The following is a 20,238-nucleotide window of genomic DNA, read 5'->3' on the forward strand; positions in this document are numbered from 1 at the left end:
AAAAATAACTTGGGGTGTCTGGGTGGCTCAGCTGGTTGGACATCTGATCTCAGCTCAAGTCCTTATCTTCAAATTCAAGATCATGAGTTCGAGCCCCACATTGGGTTTGCCTCTGTCAGCCCAGAGCTTGCTTCAAATCCTCTGTCTCCCTCTTTCTCTGCCCTCCCCCACTCATACTTTCTATCAAAAATAAATAAACATTTTAAAGAAGAAAAAGAATGTAACAAAAAAGCAGAGGCACCTCTCAGATTTTGTCATATTTGAATCTAGGACAGCATCTGAGCAGCATGTCAAACTTTGGGGAATTTTCTTAGTGTGGCATAAAATAATGGTGCATCTTAGAATCAGTGTAACTTAGTTTTAATGTGGTAGGCTAACTAGCCAGAAAACACTGTGGAACGTGTGCTGACTTATATTGGTTACCCCAGTACTTAGTGGTTGTTAAAGTGATGTCCACTACAAACCCTTTTAAGAATCAGATATAGGCTCTGACCTTTCTCTTCTAAAAATGTGCAAGTATTCACAATTTTGCACTTTATTTCAAGGAATGTGCACCTTCCCTGAGTGCATTCATGGACTCATTCAGAATCCTTAGGACCCAGTTAAAAAATTGTTTGAATTAATAATTTAATGCTTTAATTATTTTAGCAAATATTTACGCATCTCCCATGTGTCTAGCTAGACACTGTGCTAGGAAGTTGGGTTTGATTATAAAAAAGATGCAGCGTGTGACCTCGAGATGCTCAGAGTACAGCGACCAAGGTTGGTCAGACAAGGAGAAAGACAGAAACCACACAGGAGATGAGTACAGTGCTCCCTCCTTATCTGGGGTAAGAGGATCCGTTCTAAGAACCCCCGGGGGATGCCTGAGCCTGTGGATCGTACTGAACTCTAAATAGACTGTTTTTTCTTATACACACCTACTTAGGAGAGAGTTCATTTTATACATTAGGCACAGGAAGATACTGACAACAATTGTAATAGCACAGAACAATTATAGCAATATACTGTAATAAGTTATGAGAATGTGGTCACTCTCTCTCTCTCTCTCTCTCTCTCACAAAACATCTTAGTGTCCTGTATGCGCTCTTCTTGTGATGAGAGATGATACAATGCCTGCATAATGAGATGGAGCAAGAGCAATGATGCAGGAGGTGCTATGACCCCAGTGGCAAGATACCGTTGACCTTCTGATGTTAAGTCAGAGGAGGATCATCTACTTCTGAACTCAGTTAACTGTGGGAAATGGAAACCGTAGATAAGGGAGGGAACCTCTGTACTCTGATGGAAGGACACTCTGGGGGACGACCAGGCATAGGGGATTGGCAGTTTCTCGATGCATCAGGGTCTCAGCCAAGTTTTGCCAGACCTGGGACTTTCCAGACAGTAAAACATGTAGAAGGTGGACGGTCTGAGTAGAGGAATCAGCACAGGCTAGGGTCAGGTGGAAGTGAGGCACATGGACAGCAGCTCTGCTGAATTCAAGGGCAGCTAGTCAGCAGGTGGCACTGAGCAATGAAGTTGGGGAAAGAAGAGGGGAGAGAGAGTGTCTGAGAGAGATGTCGGGCAGGGGAATGTTGGAAATGGGCTGGTAAGCCAAGTTGAAGAGCACAGACTTTGTTCTGAAAGTGGTGGAAAGCCAGTGAAAGCTTTTAAGCCTGAGCATGATGCCTTTAGATTTCTAATGTATAAAATTTGCTCCGGAGCAGCCACTAGACAGCCACTCTCCTGTACCGCGTTCTGGTGGTACAGTGTCTGTCAAGTGCATAGGACCAAATGCATAGGACTCAAGTCTAGACAGATCAGAGCTCAGAGCCCATCTCACTGCTTATGAATATCATACCCTTGGGTTATTACATCCCAAACATCTCTAAGCCTTTGATTTGTGAATTGGAGATAACCTTAGTACTTGCATTACTGATGGGTAGCAAATACTTAGCATAGTGCCTGGTATACAGTAAGGGCTCCAAAAGCATGTTAGCTCTCTTTATTATTTTACAAAAATGTACTGTGATTGCATGATTGCTTTTGAGAGATAGAGAAGAGAGGTAACAGAGGACAACGTAGGATTATTAATTAGATCATTTGTTACTTGAGGCTAATGGAATTCCTAGTTGTTGACACAATACCAATGACAACAGCAGCAATATTTACAGAGTATCTACTGTGATTAATACTTTCCCAAGTTCCACATGTCTCATCTCACTTGTTCCTCATAATGATCTATGAGGTAGGACTTATTGTGACCATTTCCATTTTATAGATAAGGGCACTGAGACCCGAGTAACTTTCACACAGACATGAAAAGCTAGGATTTGAACCAGGCAGCCTGGCTCTGGAATCTATACTCTTTTTTAAAGTTTATTTATTTATTTTGAAGGGGGAGTGGAGAGAAAGGGCAGAGAGAGAGCAAGAGAGATGGAATCCCAAGCAGGCTCCATGCTGTCAGCACAGAGCCTGATGTAGGGTTTGAATCCATGAACCACAAGATCATGACCTGAACCAAAGTTGGATGCTTAACTGACTGAGCCACAAAGGTGTCCCTGGAATCTATACTGTTTATCACTGTAGGATGCTACCTTCAAAGTAAGGACAGTCCCTGCCATGGCAGATAGAAGTGGAAGGGCTCCTAGCTTGTCTAGTCCAACCCACTCAATAGAGTTATTCACCCAAAACTATTAATATCTATCTATGTCAAGGATAATTCATTCATACATTCATTCATCCAACAGCTAAGTAACTGAATGCCTACTTGTGCCAGGCAGTGGAGTTACAGTGGTGAGCAGAAAGAACCACCCCTTACAGAGCATGCAGCCTACTGAAAGAAGAAATGGATTTGCAGAGACCAAAGGTCAAAGAAGTTTCAGACGTGCTCAGCAAGCCAATATCATCAAATTTCTTGTGGTCTTTGGGATGCACTGTACTTTATGCAACTGTGTCTGAACATGATGTACCTGCTTCCTGGCATAGCTTTCTCTCCTCCAATTTAACTCCTATGTTGAGATCCTGCTTTTTTAAAAAGTTTATTTATTTATTTTGAGAAAGAGAGAGAAAGAGAATCCCAACCAGGCTCCCTGTTCAGGGTGGAGCCCAACACGGGGCTTGAACTCCTGAACCATGAGATCACCACCTGGGCAGAAATCAAGAGTTGGATGCTTAACCGACAAAGCCACCCAGACAACCTGTAGATCTTGTTTTTATAGAGAATTCCTTAAGCACAGCCAGTCATTCCTTCTCTACCTCCTTCTCAGCCTGCAGTCCCCTGTCATGACACTTAACACTTGACAACACAGTCATTTGGGACTGAGTGTGCTCCATCTACTAACTAAAGAACTAGAAGAAAGTCACTTATGTGTCCCAACTGCCTTGCACATGGTGGCCTCATGACATGCTTCTTGAATTGAATCAAGACAGAAGTCTTCAGTATTCTTTTTTTTCCCCCACAGAGTATGGTCACGGCCACCACCCTGGCATCCCCTGGGAATCTGGTTAGAAATGGAGAATTTCAGGTCTCACCCCAGACCCATCGGATCAGCATCTGCTTTAAAAGGAGCCCCTAGGGACCCGTGTGCTCACTCAGGACCAAGGAGCACCTGTGTTAAGTTGTAGTTACGCAGTGAGACTTTATTGAATAAAAGACAAGAAACAGAAACCAGGGCCCTGGTTCTCTCTGCATTTGCTCCTTCTGCTATCCCCAGGTGGGGAGCTCAAGATCAGTTCTCTTGATTCTAGGTATGAACTTGGAACCTTCCATGACGATCATCTTGGAGTATATTCATTTTAGAAGGTACTGAAAAGACCATGTTAATTTTCAAATCTAATTTTCTGAGATAAGTTGTTTATTGGGCTAAAAACAAGTGATGTTACCTATTGTCACTCTGCAAATAGATACCCCGGAAAGCTTGAGCAGAGTTCAAAAGAATCCTTAGGAACATGGGCCATACGTAGACTCTCCTTTCTAACTGTGTGTCCTTGGGAAGTTTATTTAACCTCTCTGAGCTTCCATTTTTTTGGTAATAAGGAAGAGATCATTGAGGCAAGTCTGCACCATTACCTATAAGTAGGTAACTTTTATTTATTTATTTTTTAGTTTATTTATATGTTGAGAGAGAGAGAGAGAGAGAGAGAGAGAGAGAGAGAGAGAGAGAGAGAGAGAGAGGGAGGGAGAGAGAACGAACAAACTAGCAGGGAAGGGGCAGAGAGAGAGGGAGAGAGAATCCCAAGCAGACTCCTTGCTGTCAGCATGGAGCCTGATATAGGGCTCGATCCCCATGAGCCATGAGATCATGACCTGAGCCAAAATCAAGAATCAGATGCTTAATCAACTGAGTCACCCAGGTACTCCTAGGTAATTAAAAAAATATATTTATTTATTTTTGAAAGAGAGAGAGTAGGGAAGCTGGAGGGGGGGCATGGTACAGAGAATCTGAGGCAGGCTCTGTGCTGACAGCAGAGAGCCCAACTGGGGGCTCCAACTCAGAAGCCATGAGATCATAACCTGAGCTGAAGTTGGACGCTGAACCGACTGAGCCACCTAGGTTCCCCTGCCCATAGGTACCTTTTAAATCACAAAACAGTCTTCAGTAAGTGAAGGGTATAAAACTCCTTGAGGAAACTTCTGGGAATCAGAGAGTATTTAATAGGTTACTATGCAGACAGGCCCTAAAAGCCAACAGGTTCTCTGGATGCATTCAATTGTATTTTGCTTGCACATGAAACTCTGGGCTACATGAAGAATGTGGTGACTGCACATGTGGACAGGGCTAGCCAGAAATAACAGCTAACCCAGAAATTGGGTAGACAATTGAGGGTTTTCTGATCCCTGATGAAGGTTCACTGAACTGTCTACTGTAACACCAGGAAGTCTCCTGAGTAAATCCAAACCAGGTGTGCTGGCAAATGTGCCCATGTGTATGTCATGGGGATGGGCAAGAGGAAGGTGAAGGGAGCTTTGGGAGAGAGGCTAACTGTCCACCAAATCCTTTCCTGTCACCAAGAAAGGCCTCTGAGCCTGACACTCTGTTCTCCTCTTGTGTCTGTGAGGGGCCAGGCAATCCGTCTCATCAATAGAATCTGAACGTAAGTGACACACACAATTTCTGGGCCTAGGTGGTGAAGAGGTAGGTGTGCCTTTTCTACTCTTTTTCCCTCCAAGAGCTGAATGCCCAAAACACTGATGCCCAGGGGAGGGGCTTTGTCCCCAAGTCACCCACTGACCAGGAGTGTTAGCAGTGAGCAGACAGTATTACCCTAAATAATGTAAGTGTCTTAAACATATGAAAGAAAATAAGAGAAATAAAATTGGCCACCAAGTGGTTGGGAGAGATTCTGCTGGAGTCTCAGATACACAGAGCTGAAATCAACATAAGGGTCCAAACTTCTGTTCATTTCAAACAATTCAGGTTTTGGATTAGGAATCTGAGGTCCCCAAGGATGAAATGATACAACCAAAGTCTAGCAGGGAATGTGGCTCAGAGAATGCATTCTGGAATGAGAAGCCTGGGCCCCTGGCTCAGTCCCCCGAGCATGAGCATGGTAAGGGCCCTGAGCACGGCACCTCTTACCATACACCATACTGACATACGCACGTCTACATACGCGACAGGATGCAGAGAATTCTGTGAAATATAATCAAGGGTTAGATGTTTACAGCTGACCATTTTCAGGGAAGGATCACCAGACAACCACAACAGTAAAAGCAACAGAGAAGAATGAGAAAGAACGGAGGTGGTTGCCCTGAAGAGACAGACAGGATTGGAAATAATTTTTAAAAAATGATCCCCACGCCGCAGCAGGTGTGCTCTGGGCACTGGGGAAGTGGGGACAGCAGCCGGTGCTTTTCTCATTGCTGGTTTTATTTTAGCAGCCAGCATCCCAGCAGCGGGCTAGAGGGCCCCCCCACCCCGTCCCTCCCAGAGTTTGTCTTCCCAGTATGGGGGCGGGGGCAAGGGGAGGCTCTGGGCATCCCCGGAGCCCAGGCTCCATGACGGCTGGAGACTGGAGACGCTCAGTGTGACAGCAGGTGTCTGCAGACTCTTCTGTGAGAAGCGACTCCTTGGCGTGGACTGAGGCCACCGAGAGGTATAGGGCAGCAACCCAATTCTAATTTTGTGTCGTGTATGCTTTTGCAAGGTGGTCTCCAGGGTAAGAAGTTCGTTTAATGATTTAAAAAAAAAGGGGGAAGTGGAGAGGGGAGAAGTCACTTTAGCTGTCTTTAGCTGTTCCCAACTAAGGGAAGCCCTGTAAACCGATCAGTGCAGAAAGAACACCGAGCAAGTCTTTGATTGAGCCTAAGGCTCCCGAATACGTTGGTATGGCTGTGCAGGCTTGTGTATGTTTTTCCTTTTTTTCTTTATTAAAGGTAATTGTCTCCTTTCCCCGCCCCCTGCCTTCTCCATGGTGACAGGCATTTGCATAATCTTCTTTTCCTATTTTTATATGTGGATATATAATGTAATAATGATAACCAGTCATATAATAATCATCACATACACATAACATATATATTATATATTATCTACAGATATAGATATAGATAGATCTTACTGTCCAGCCTTCAGTTGTACAAATCCTGTGTCTGGGGATTCCTTTCTTTGAGATTCTTCCCTAAACTGGCTCAATTTCAAATAAAGTAAATAAGAATCATCTCTTGTAGGAAGGTTTTACTTATCACCCCCACCCCCTCCCTTGCCCTAGGTCTTCCTCTTTATATGATCCATTAACAGCCTTTACTCACTTTAAAAATAGAAGCCAACACTATCTTAGAATTACAGGTACTTCCCTGAGCCTGTTTTCCACAATTGGTATTGATGAGTTCTCATTATCGATGGGACCGACTTGTAAAGCTGGGGAGTATCTTTTATGGGAGTTGCTGTTTGACAAAAGGCTGCTTTTTTTTATTAAAAAATATTTTTAATGTTTTATTAATTTTTGTGACAGAGAGAGACAGAGCATGAGCAGGGAGGGGCAGAGAGAGAGGGAGACACAGAATCGGAAGCAGGCTCCAGGCTCTGAGCTCTCAGCACAGAGCCCGACATGGGGCTGGAACTCACAAACGTGAGATGATGACCGGAGCCGAAGTCGGAGGCTTAACCAACTGAGCTACCCAGGATTTCAAGAGATGGCAGCTGTGCTGGGGAAAGTGAGGGAGTTGGTAGCACAAACAGTGGATTCTTCATGGACAGTGGAGGCCGCTTCCTCCCTGGCCTAGTGCTCTCTGTGATTCTGGCTCTGCTCTGGCTTCATTCTGGCTCATTTGCTGAGTCTGCCTCTCCATCCTTCCCCAGGTACTCTATGAGCCACTGAGCAGCCTTTTAACAGACTTGAGTCAACCAGGGTTTGGTTCTTTTTGCTTATAATTAGGAAGCGTGTTTAAAACCATCTTCTAATGCCTAATGCTCTACTGGATGCTTACCTCTATTCTATGTTTTGTGTATAACTTCACTCACATTATGTACATAAGCCCCTGCAAGGTGGCTATTAAAATGCCCATTTTCTAGAGAAGGGTCCTGAGATTCAAGTATGTAAATTGCCCGATGTCACATACAAGGAAGAAAAATAACTCGGAGGATGGATGGATGAAGGGATGGAGGGGTGGAAGGGTGGGTGGGTAGATGGATGGGTAGCTGGGTGGATGGATAAGTGAATGGATGGGTGGATGGGTGGGTGAGTGGATAGATGTGTGGATGGATGGATGGGTGGGTAAGTGGATGGATGAGTGGATAGATAGGTGGATGGATGGGTGGATGAATGAATGGGTGGGTGAGTGGCTGGCTGGCTGGCTGGGTAGGCAAGTGGATGGATGGGTGGATGGCTGGATGGTTGGCTACAAATATGTTTGCAAAAAAAAATAAGCTATAATCCTATTTTATGTTGTTTTAAAGAAAGTTATAATATAAAGAGGAGACCAACGTGATCACCCCTGAAGTCACCAGGTTGCATTTTGGAATTATTTTTTCAATCATAATGTAAAAGGCTTTTGCCTTCCCACTTGAAATGAAAAAGCAGCAAGTGAACATAATTGTAGTTCTCTGACATTCTTCTCAAGCCTCAATTTGGAAATGAACTCTATGATGAATAATCACTGTTTAATGAATTAATCAACCAAATGAAGAAAGACTTGACACTCATACAGACAGAAGTCAAGGAGGTCTGACAAGAGCAGCTAGACACACGCATCATGCACAGAGCTGGGGTAAGGACGCTGTTTCCCACCTGACGTTCTCATAGCGGTGGATGTAGATCCGATGGAATTGGTGCTGCAGGTGCTCATCTTCAACATTGGTCATGTCATTGATCATTTCCAGGACGACAAACCGCGGAAGCACAGACAGCACGAGCCGCTCCTGGAACAAAACAATGGAGGGGGACAGTCTGTTAGGCTGACCAGCAAGTCTGAGATGGGTGCGTGCACCCACGTAGAAGTCATGGGGCTCTTGGCTGACCTTCTTGGGAAACTGCTAACTTCACACCATTCTTGAACGTGACAGGTATCTACTGAGTACATGTTATTTGCCAGGCCCTGTGCAGGATGCTGGGTAGTTGGTGGTGATCCAAATGGATGGGGTCTTCCTATTGTGAAGCTTACATCCTAACAGTGATAAAAATCATTAAGTATTACCCACTCAAATGCACCCCTACACATTCAAAAAATATGACGAGTACCATGCAAGAACAGGTCATGACCACAGAGTATGGTGGCTGATGACACAATTCAAGTCAGGTTATGGAGGACCTTCTGGAGGACCTGACACTTAAACTGAAATCTGAATGACTGGAATGAGCCAGCCCTGTGTGGTACAAGAAGAAGAGAGGTCCACGGGGAGGAAACAGCAAGTGTAAATGTCAAAAAAAAAATAAAATAAAAGGGCAATTGTGTGGCTGGAGGCTGGGGACAGAGGGGTGGGGTGACAAACGATGAAGTTGCATGTGTAGACAGATCTCCCATGCCTGTGTAAGAAGTTGGCATTTAATTCCATCTACAACTGGAAGACATTATGGATTTACATTTTTTAAATTTTTTCCATAATATTTTATTGTCAAATTGTTTTCCATACAACACCCAGTGCTCTTCCCCTTAAGTGCCCTCCACCATCACCACCACCTCTTTTTCCCCCTCCCCCTTCCCCTTCAACCCTCAGTTCATTCTCAGCATTCAATAGTCTGTCAAGTTTTGCATCCCTCTCTCTCCCCAACTCTCTCTCCCTCCTCCGTTCCCCCTGGTTCTCCATTAGGTCTCTCTTGTTTTCCTGCTAGACCTATGAGTGCAAACATATGGTTTCTGTCCTTCTCTGCCTGGCTTACTTCACTCAGCATGACACATGTACCCCAATGTTCATAGCAACAATGTCAACAATAGCCAAAACATGGAAGGAGCCTAAATGTCCATCACCTGACGAATGGATTTACATTTTAAAAGATCATGCTGGGAGTGGTTTGGAAAATGAAATGTGAGGTGGGGGCCCAGGGTAGAGGCAGAGAGACCGGTTGGGGGAGCTGCTCAGTGGTCCAGGTGAGAGGTGATGCTGACACCAGACCCAGATGACTGGCAGCTGAGATGGGTGGAGAAAGAGAGGGTGTGACTGCGGATGGCCAGGCTCTGAGACTGGCTGATGGGGACAACATGCTATGATTAATGAAATGGGGGCCATACAGCAAAACCAGGGCTAAGAGGCACTACCTGTTTATCAAGAGGAGAGGAAATGAGACACACACAGTCTGAAAGCAGGGACCAAACACTTGAGAGAAGATTATTCTTCCACTGTGATCAACGTGGTAGATGAAAACAAGACAACTGATTAACTGGCCAGAAGAACAAAATCCTAAAAGGACCTGTGCTATGGAAACTAGGGAGGGATCTGGCTTCTTTGCTGTAGTTTGCTGCAATGTGGAGCTGAACTGAAGACAGGTGAATTCCAAACATCAAACTTTCTCATACCTTCCTAGTGATTTATAGATCTTAAGGATTTTCACCATCCATTTGCGAAACCCTGACACTAAGTCGGGACAGATTATCACTGGCATTCCATGGACTGAGTCCAGGAGGGATAAAATTTCTTGTACATGGCAGTGCCAGGAGGCCATCCTTTATCACGTGATTCTCTGGTAGGACTCTTGGTGAGGTAGGAGAGCCCTGGGGTTTGCAGGTGACTGGAGCCTGGACCCCGTCTTCATTGCTGATAGTCACGTAGCATTAGGCGTGCTCTCTAATCTCTGTGTCCAAGTTTCCTAATTTGACAAACAACAAGGAAATCATCTGCTGCCTAGGGTTGCTGTGAGAATTCAATGAAATAAAACACGTAATGGGCCTGGCATGAATCCTCTCCCTCCCCTCTGCTCTACTTCACTTGGCTCCCATGCAAAGGGCTTTATTAGTGAAGGGCACACAGAGTTTCATAGAATGAGGCTTCTCCCCTCCTGAAGATTGTCTCATAGTGGGACTGAGAAGCATGCTTCTTGCAAATGCCCCTGCATCACGCCCATTTCTGCTCATCAGCGCTATCTGCCAACTTCCTAGGTACCCGTGGCCTTACTTATGCATTGCTGCTGGATGGGAGCAGGTGTTAATCATGGCTTCGAGGGACCCTCAGTGCCTTAAATGGTAGGCACTCGAGAAATACTTCCTAACCAAAGGGTGAACACACAGAACACAGAGACTATGCCCAGCTCATGACTGGACCCCCTATAGTGGCCAGCAGAGTCCACGCACAAGATGATAATTTGCTAGACAGATTGTTTTATTTTTTAAGAGAGAGAGAGAGAAAGAGTGCATGTACAAGCAGGGCAGAGAGAGAGAAAGAGAGAATCTTAAGTAGACTCCACACTCAGGGCAGAGTCCGATGTGGGGCGCAATCCCATGATTCTGGGATGGTGACCTAATGATCATTCTGTAGGTGGCAGATTCTGTAGGTGGCAATGCACACTCACCTCAAAGTATGACAGCAAGTCTTTCATGGGAGACTTTAAAACTAAAATTAAAAAAAATTATGTGTTTTATTAATTTTTGAGAGACAGAAAGAGACAGCATGAGCAGGGGAGGGGCAGAGAGAGAGCGAGACACAGAATCTGAAGCAGGCTTCTGGCTCTGAACTAGCTGCCAACACAGAGCCCGACTCTGGGCTTGAACCCATGAACCGTGAGATCATGACCTGAGCTGAAGTCGGATGCTTAACCGACTGAGCCACCCAGATGCCCCTAAAACTAAAATTTTAATAGCAAAACTCACCAGCACCCAGACTTGCCAGCCTCCAGTCAGTGGTGTTCCTGCAGTTCCCCTCCTTTGTAAAGCATTTTATGGAAGATGATTGGATCCCACCTGGAGTTTACTTCTAAAAGCCCATTTTCAGGGTGCCTGGGTGGCTTAGTTGGTTAAGCATTTGACTCTTGGTTTCAGCTCCGGTCATGATCTCACGCTTATGAGATTGAGCCCCGTGTTGAGCTCAGCACTGAGCATGAGGCCTGCTTGAAATTCTCTCTCTCTCTCTCTCTCTGCCCTTCCCCACCCATTCTCTTTCTCTCTCTCTTTCTCTATCTCTCTCTCAAAACAAATAAATAAACATTTACAAAAGCTCATTTTCAGCACTTTTGGTTCTCTCAGATCTGTTCACTCAAGTCCCCCTGAAAATACAATCAGAAAGGAAATGGGAAAGCTGGCCCCTTAATACAATCCCCAGCTCCTGCTCAGGCACAATATCTGATTTGCCGGCTTTGGAGATCAGAGGTACCAATGTCTCCTGGAGTCAGACTGTGGCCAGGGTGGCCTTTGTGCTCAGACACTGCCTTTCTTCTCACATGACATGCTCTATTCATGTCACCAGCATGTTTCAGGGCATCGACTGCTACAGTGGCCCCTGGGGGAGTCCAGGTGAAAAATGGTGAGGGATTCAGGAGCTTTATTTTATGTAGATCATAGTCTTGGGGGAGAGAACACAGGCCCCCCATGGAGGCAGCCTTTCTGGGCGTATATGCAGCAGTGATTCCGAATGCCTTTAAGATGAACTCACCATTCCCAGGGTCTTGCAAACTGAGAGACCTCTCAATGACATGTCTCCACGGTGGGCAAAGCAGGGGTAACAACTGCAGTGAAAGTCTAGGTGCTGGGAACAGAGTTCTCCTGGGGTTATAAACAGTATCTTATTTTTACTGACCACTCATGCTGTAGCACACAGAATGCTTTGTATCCAGTATCTGATTGGAACTTCCTGTTAATCATAGGAAGGAGTAAGTTACAATTCTCATCCCATTGAACGCACGAGGATATGGAGATTCAAAGAGTTTAGATGAAATCTGGCAGCCCAAGGTCATGCACTTGGCAAGCGCATGGTGAAGACTCAAGCCCATGTTCTTTTCCACAGACACTTGGGTCATCATTCATCTATTTATTCATTCGCTCACTGTGTCCAGGAGTAGGTGCTCTGTGCCAGCTGCCAACCTGGGCATGGAGAATCAGCAGAAAACAAGAATGGACACAGCCCCTGCCTCTGTAGAGTCAATGTTCCAAAGCTGGAAAATGCAGCTCAAGAGGGAGGCGAACTGGTGGCAGCTTTAGCTGAATGCTCGGTGAAGGACTCCTTAAGGTGACTGAACCTGGGATGTGAGGGGCAGAAGGAGCCAGTCCTATGGAAAGCTAGAGAAGGTGCTATAGACCCCGGGGGACAGCATGTATGGAAACTAGGGGATCCAGTCTCTTCAGAAATTCATTCACTAGTTCACTCAACACATTTTTACTGAGATTCAACAGTAGACAATGTGTTAGCTGCTATGACTTTAGGAGTGAACCAGCAGGTGGGATCCTGAATTCCATGAGGGACTTACAGGCTCCATCTCAAGGAGTACAGGTACGAGAAGTGAGAGTTGTGCTAGCAGAGAAGTCCCGTGAAGGGTTCTGGAAGGAGCTTGACAAGCACTAGGACAGGGAGTCAGGAGCAGGTTCTCACTAATGGCGCGGGCAGATAACCCAGCGACGTGGGGCTGGACTGTGCTGTAAGCCACAGATGAGGTCTTGGGCAGCCTTGCGAGAGCTGCAAGGGCTGAGCTTCTACTGTTTGTCATCAAGACTCAGCAAGACCAAGAGCAAGGGATGAGAACTTGACCTGCAGACTAAACATGTGGTGTTTAGTCTCAAGAATAAGGCATGGGCTCATCCCTTGTGTTTTAAACCCCAACGTTACTCAGATGAGCCATGTATTCCTCTGATCACAATGGACCTGTCCCTGGGATGCCTTCCTCCACTGGTCTGCTGAAGTGACACCGCTTCCGTGAAGCCCCCCACCCTGAATCGTCCTATGCCATGTAGACCTACATACGTCTGTCCTGATTGCAACCCTCACCAGCCTCTGAACCAGCCCCCTGTGCCACTTGACTGCAGTGGTGCCTCTCCTGGTTGACCTGCACTTACCAACTCACTGGATCACCTGACTCAGTGGGTCCACTTTTTCCAGTGCGTCCCTCACACCTATCAGCTGAGCACTGCAGGGCTGAATGTCCCCCAGCTCAATAGGAGCTTTCCAAAGGTCCTTGGCTTCTATTCCCTATGTAGTCTTATGCTGGCCAAGAGTTACTGGACTTGCTCAAAAATGCCATTGTGTCAGCTTATCTGTTGGTGCACTCACTCTATTTCATTGTATATTAAATTAAAAATTTAAAACAAGTAGGAACAAGTGATACTGTGTATGCAAACGCAATCAAATGCTTTGTAAAGACTCGGTAATGCTGAGTGGCTAAAATCTTGGGTAGATATGGGCAAGGTGGCCATGAATGAATATTTGTGGGAAAGGTAATAAAAATTCAAAAGGCACTCTGATAATGTTACAAGTCCTTTAAAATCCTTGCTCCATTTTAAGGAAGTAGTAGTCTTGACTGATGCCCAATTAGCTACAGTCTCAATAAGAAACAACAGATCTAAGCTAAAAATAAATGTGTTGGGTTTATATGAAAAGATCAGACAATGGATTTGCTATTTTATGTTTAAGTTATAAATAAAAGGTTTAAGTACAATTTTTCAGAATTCCCCATTTTAACCCACTTTTCCAACTCATCAAGCAATTGCTCATCTGGATGGCTTCAACTGAAGCAATCTTACAATTCTTGTTTTGATGTCTGTCCATGAAGCCTTTGAGAGCCACAGCGGTGTTCTGTCCACCTTCAGAGCTCAACACAGGCTTAGTAAGGAAAGGGTGACCATATTATCCGGCTTCCTTTGTTGACGGCTAGATATCCAACTCTGCTTCAGAAAACTCAGGCTTTATCCTAAGTATACTGTGATGTCTCATGGAATCTAACAGCAAAACACAGGCTGAGTCTTGAGAACCAAAGGTGATACACAATAACTCTTTCCTTTAAATGTGGACCTCCACTTCTCCAAGTTGGCTTCATCCTTCTCTGTCACTTCTTGTTCACTGAGAGCTCTTGGTCCTTATCCCTTATATCTTTGGCCAGTTTAAGAAGATTCTTGCTCAGTTCAAGACTCAACATGTCTTCCAGATGACTAATGAACACATGAAAAGATGCTCAACATCACTCATCATCAGGCAAATACAAATCAAAATCACAGTGAAATATCACCTCACATCTCTCTGGCTAAAATTAACAACACAGGAAACAACAGATGTTGGCGAGGAAGTGGAGTAAAGGGAACCGTCTTACACTGCTGGTGGGAATGCAAACCTGTACGACCACTTTGGAAAACAGTACAGAGGCTCCTCAGGAAGTTGAAAATAGCACTACTCCATGACCCAGCAATTGCACTAACTAGGTATTTACCCAAAGGATACAAAAATGCTGATTGGAAGTATATGCAACCCGCTGTTCTAGCAATGCTATCAAGAATAACGAAACTATGGAAAAGCCTAAATGTCCTTAAATTGATGAATGAAGAAAGAAAATGTGATCACACACAGGCACACACACAGACACACTCATACACATAATGGAATATATAATGGAATATATATATGGTCAGCCACCATAAAGAATAAAATCTTGCCATTTGGAATGACGTGGATAGAGCTAGAGCATATTATGCTAAGGAAAAAGTCAGTCAGAGGAAGGTAAATACCATATGATTTTACTCATATGTGCAATTTAGTAAACCAAATAGATGAATAAATGGGATGAATGAGAAGGGAGAAAAACAGAGAGAAAAGCAAACCATAAGAAACTCTTAAAGATGGAGAACACATTGAGGATTGATGGAGGGAGGTGAGTGGGGATATTGGGAGGGCGCTTGTTATGATGAGCACTGGGTGTTACACATAAGTGTTGTACATAAGTGATGAATCACTGAGCTCCACTCCTGAAACCAACACTGCGTTGTATGTTAACTACCTAGCATTTGCATAAAAATTTGGAAGAAAACAGAAAAGACTTAACATGTCTGCATAAGGAGTCACACATCCAGACTCACCTAAGGCTCTCGGTCAGAGATGCGGGGGCACAATAAAGAGAATGATCATCACTGAAGTGACTGTTGAGAAAGAGATGGGTTGGGTACAAAGGGGAGAAAGGAAGTCCTAGCAAACTGGGGCACATGGCAGAAACCACATGTGCACACACCAGCAGCCAGCGCACATGTGTGGAAGGGATGAGCAAAAGAAAAACACCTGCCCATGGAAAAGGTCCTGGCTTTGACAGGGGTGCAGAGCAGGGAGCATGGAGAGATGGTGAAGGAAGGGAAAGGACAGGATATTGGGGCAGTCGTGGTCATGGTCCCGGTGGTGGGGCTCTGGCTTCGAACCCTAGCTCTGGCAGTTCCTAACTTTGTGACTTGGGATGTGTACCACAGTCTCCCCATCTGTAAACTGGAGCTGGTGATCACAGCATCAATTTTCCAGGGCTGTAGAGTTGAGTTAGTATTTGTAAAAGAATGAGATGATATCTAGTACAGTGTCACCACAGCCCACGTGCTGATGAAATTCACTGGCAGCCATGCTCTATTTTAAGCATTGTTTCAGAACTTAAACTGCACTGGTGCAAAAACTTAGAGCTTTTCAAGTAGGAATGTTACACAGGAAATACGAGGAGAATGAATAGAATCTACAAAGGCAATCGTACTACAATGAAAAGCTTCAGCCACACTTGTAAAAATTGAAATGTCTTACATTTTTATTACCAGAAATCTCGACTCTGGCATTTGAGTTTGTATCTTAAAGGGATTTTATAGAATGTTCATGCAGCATGGCTACTATTTCTTCTTTTTTTAATTTTTTTAATGTTTTAATTTATTATTGAGACAGAGAGAAACAGAGCATGAGTGGGGCAGGGGCAGAGAGAGAGGGAGACACAGAACTGGAACCAGGCTCCAGGCTCTTAGCTGTCAGCACGTAGGCTGACGTGGGGCTTGAACTCACAAACCATGAGATCGTGACCTGAGCCGAAGTCAGATGCTTAACCGACTGGGCCACCCAGGTGCCCTGCATGGCTACTACTTCTGGAAGATATGCGTGAGCTGTGCAGAAGCTGTTGTTGAGCTGGGTCCTGAAGGCATGTTCTGCATACACTTCAGGTTGATTCAGCAAGGAGACTGAAGAGTCTGGAAACCACCCATGTCTCCGTGGTGCTGGTCTAAGACCCCCAGGATTCTTTGGTTCTGCTCAGAAATATAAAACTAAAAGCTGGAGTCAGGTGAGCTTGAGTTAAGTTCAACAGCTGATTTGCCTTGTGACCACAGTAACCTCTCTGACCCCTTTGTGCCTCAGTTTCTTCATCTACAAAATGGGAATAGTACTGTCTGCCTCCCAGGATGCTGTTTATACTAGAGGCCCTTTTACAGATCCTGGCATACAGTAGGTGCTTAATAAATAGCAGTAGTCATCCGATATGCTTTAATTCATTCCAGCGGCCAGCTCAAGGAGGATAGCCTACCATTAACTCTCTAGTCTGGAGTCCACGACAGGGAACACACTGCAAAGAATGAGTTAACAAAATTCAGGCTTCAGGGAAGTTTTTCTTCTTTTTATCTTTTTAAGGAGTTAAGATTTTCCGAGGTCCCTTCATTTAATAGCTTTTAGGCAAAGCTCTTTCCTTATTCTTTGATTTGCTTAAGCATTGCTTAACGCCTACTGTATGCCGGGAGACTGCAGTGCACAAAGCCAACCAAAGCCCTGGCTTCACAGACCTTGGTTCAGATCCTGTAACTTAGCTGTGTGTCCCTAGGCAGATGACTTAACCTCTCCAAGCCTATTCTCCTCATGTGCAAAATGATAGCAGCTCCCTTATGGGGTGATCCTTGGGACCCCGTGAGACACATTTGATCAACATGCTTGACAGCAGCACATACCACAGGAGTGGGGAAACGAAGTGGTCTGTGCCAGGTGTGCGCAATGAGGGAGTCCCTGGGCTGCAGGGAATTTTAAACAATAGTAAAATAGTGACAATTGCTTTATTTTTTATTAGCATCACCATTTACCATTTACCATTCATGTTTCAGTTTGAAACCCTGTCAGTGACAAAATACTCCCTTCTACTCCCCAGGCATCTGTTTCGTAGAGTTGGCATATAGTCACCCCGTCCCCACAATTATTAGTGCTTTGAATGTGGAATGACCCATGATAGGGCAGCACATGCCCTCACCATCAGTTTCCCACCCTCCCCAACGCTTAGCACACGCATGTCAACTTACAGCTGAGGGCCTCCTATGGTGCCCCAACACCTCTAACATTATTGCATCGAAAGGAAGCCATTTCCTGGGTCTGCTAATAAGATGATATACCAAAGGCAATATGATAGTCAGGCATGATGCTGAGCTCCCCTGAAGGGAATTTCATCAAATGTTGAGGAATAAAGAATGCATGTGCTGAGGCATCGGGATTGTGGGGGGGGGGGCTCAGTTGGTTGAGTGTCCGGCTTCTGCTCAGGTCATGATCTCACGTTCATGGGTTCGAGCCCCATGTCAGGCTCTGTGCGGACAGTTCAGAGCCTAGAGCCTGCTTCAGATTCTGTGTCTCCCTCTCTCTCTGACCCTTCCCTGCTCAAGGTCTCTCTCTCTGTCTCTCAAATATAAATTAAAATTTTTTTAATTAAAAAAAAAGAATGCATTTGCTGTATGCAGGAGACATTAGGTGGCAAATCTGCCACCAAGGATCCCCTCTTGAAAAATCTTTCTTTTAAGCATTTCTAACAGCTTGAGGATTTCAGTCTTTTAAGGGAATGTTAGAAGGTTCTTTCACATAAGGTATACCACTTTTCTCTGACACAGAAAACAGTAAGCAAGGAAGCACTGGGCTATATACATATATATCGGAAATCCACAATTGGAAGATGTGATTTTGAGTCCCTTTCTGGCTTGTGCCTACTCACTGTCTGATCTTGGGCGAGCTCCTTGATGTCTCCGAATCTGAATTTCTTACGTATAAAGGCAGGCATTGAACTTGGCTCTGCCTGCTTCACAGAAGGTGAGATATTCCAGCAGGATATCATCATGTCTTTAAAAGATAGGAGGGGTACCTGGGGGACTCAGTCAGTTAAGTATCCAACTCTTGTCTCTGGCTCAGGTCATGATCTCATGATTGGTGAGCCTTACCCCTTCTTTGGGCTTCGTGCTGACAGTGGACAGCCTGCTTAGAACTCTCCTTCTCTCACCCTCTTTCTCTGCCTCGCCCTGCTCATGCCCTCTCTCTGTCTCTCAAAGTGAATAAATAAAACTTTAAAAAAATTAAGGGTTTGCCAGTTAGAGTTAGAGAAGACCATTGAGGTAATGAGCAAAGACACAGGACTGACAGCTGATGACAAGTTTGTGTGTGAGTTCACCATGGTTGAAGGTCCTCTGTGAAACACTAATCAGAATAGAGACTTGAGAATTCCACTGGGAACAGTCTGGAATGGCCTTTGCATACTGCAATTTGGTGTTTAGGTCATAGGAGAATAGGGAGCCACTGATTTTTTAAGTGGGAGAGGAGAAAGAAGTAATGTAATTATTTGTGTGACTATAGAGAATGGATTGCAAGCCTAGGGGACAGACAGAAAATAGGTGATATAATTGTGCCATGTCTCTGTCAAAGGAAGCAGATATGAATGTGGGCCAGCGCAGGCGGCAGCGAGGCAGAAATAAAGGGAAGGTACTGTTATTGTATATAGGCTGAAAATTTCTCCAAAAAATTTTTGAAATTGCACAACGGATGACATAGAGGAAAAATGGTGTATGTTTATACACAAACACACACACACACACACACACACACATATACATATACATATATGCAAAGATATATTGGGATGCCTGGGTGGCTCAGTTGGTTAAGCTGCCGACTTTGGCTCAGCTCATGATCTCACATTCATGGACTAGAGCCCCACGTCAGGCTCTGTGCCGACAGCTCAGAGCCTGGAGCCTGCTTCAGATTCTGTGTCTCGCCGTCTCTCTGCCCCTCCCCTGCTTGTGCTCTGTCTCTCTGTGTCTCAAAAATAGATAAAACATTAAAAAAATTTAAAGATATAAATAAATATAAATTATATATTAAGTACAAATATCTAATATGTATATAGAGAGACAGATAAAGATATAGATAGATAGATAGATAGATAGATAGATAGATAGATAGATAGATATTCTTGCTCATAGAGTGACCTAGGAACCCAAAAGTATTCTGTGTTCTCTATTTAACTGTGGTCATTTCAGTGACCCCCAGAAACACTGGCGGACGTACTGAACAGCACAAAGGACACAGAGTTATAAAGTCTTTCTATGCTGCAGTGGAAACAACGTGCAGTGTTAGCAGAGACAGCTTACCCACTGCCATGGCTCCAGGAATAATGCAGACAAGCTCCCCAGCACAAAATCACTCAAAACCTCAACCATCCCAGACCAGCACCACACTGCCTCTCACGTAGCACGCACCAAAAGGAAATTGCTTGACAAAGAGCTGCTTCTGGGTTTTAAAACTTCTCATGTGGGGTGCAGCAAGAGACAGAGTGGTAAGTAGAGAGTCATGAACAAATGCATCTTTCTCAGACCTGAGAAAGACCAGGCTTGGAGCTCTCTGCCTCTTCCTTAGGCATCCGCTGATCTCCCCTCCCCCCCGCCCCAACAAACATTCCACACCCCTGCATACCAGCTCCCGCTGCTGTGTTTAACTGGCATTGAGGGGATGGGAGAATCTATATTTTAGACACGTAGGGACTTCTGGACTCCTCATCAGTCTTTTAGTAGTTGTGTGATTACACAGCCACATCTCTTCATATTGAGTTGACAACACCCACCCCAGAGGGTGTTGAATGGAGATAATTTACATAATACCTGATACAGAG

General features: G+C 44.8%; 1 protein-coding gene across 3 annotated transcripts in view; it reads right to left on the reverse strand.

The window, feature by feature from the left end:
• The window catches only part of ADCY8 (adenylate cyclase 8), a 218,688-nt gene that overhangs the window by 130,168 nt on the left and 68,282 nt on the right, over positions 1 to 20,238 (reverse strand). For all 3 annotated transcript variants that reach the window (XM_029923740.1, XM_029923739.1, XM_029923738.1), the window contains exon 3: positions 8,215 to 8,345. In XM_029923740.1, coding sequence (XP_029779600.1) covers positions 8,215 to 8,345 — 131 coding nt within the window. The remainder of the gene's footprint in view (positions 1 to 8,214; positions 8,346 to 20,238) is intronic.

The sequence above is a fragment of the Suricata suricatta genome, chromosome 15 (genome assembly GCF_006229205.1).
Source record: "Suricata suricatta isolate VVHF042 chromosome 15, meerkat_22Aug2017_6uvM2_HiC, whole genome shotgun sequence".
Taxonomy (NCBI): domain Eukaryota; kingdom Metazoa; phylum Chordata; class Mammalia; order Carnivora; family Herpestidae; genus Suricata; species Suricata suricatta.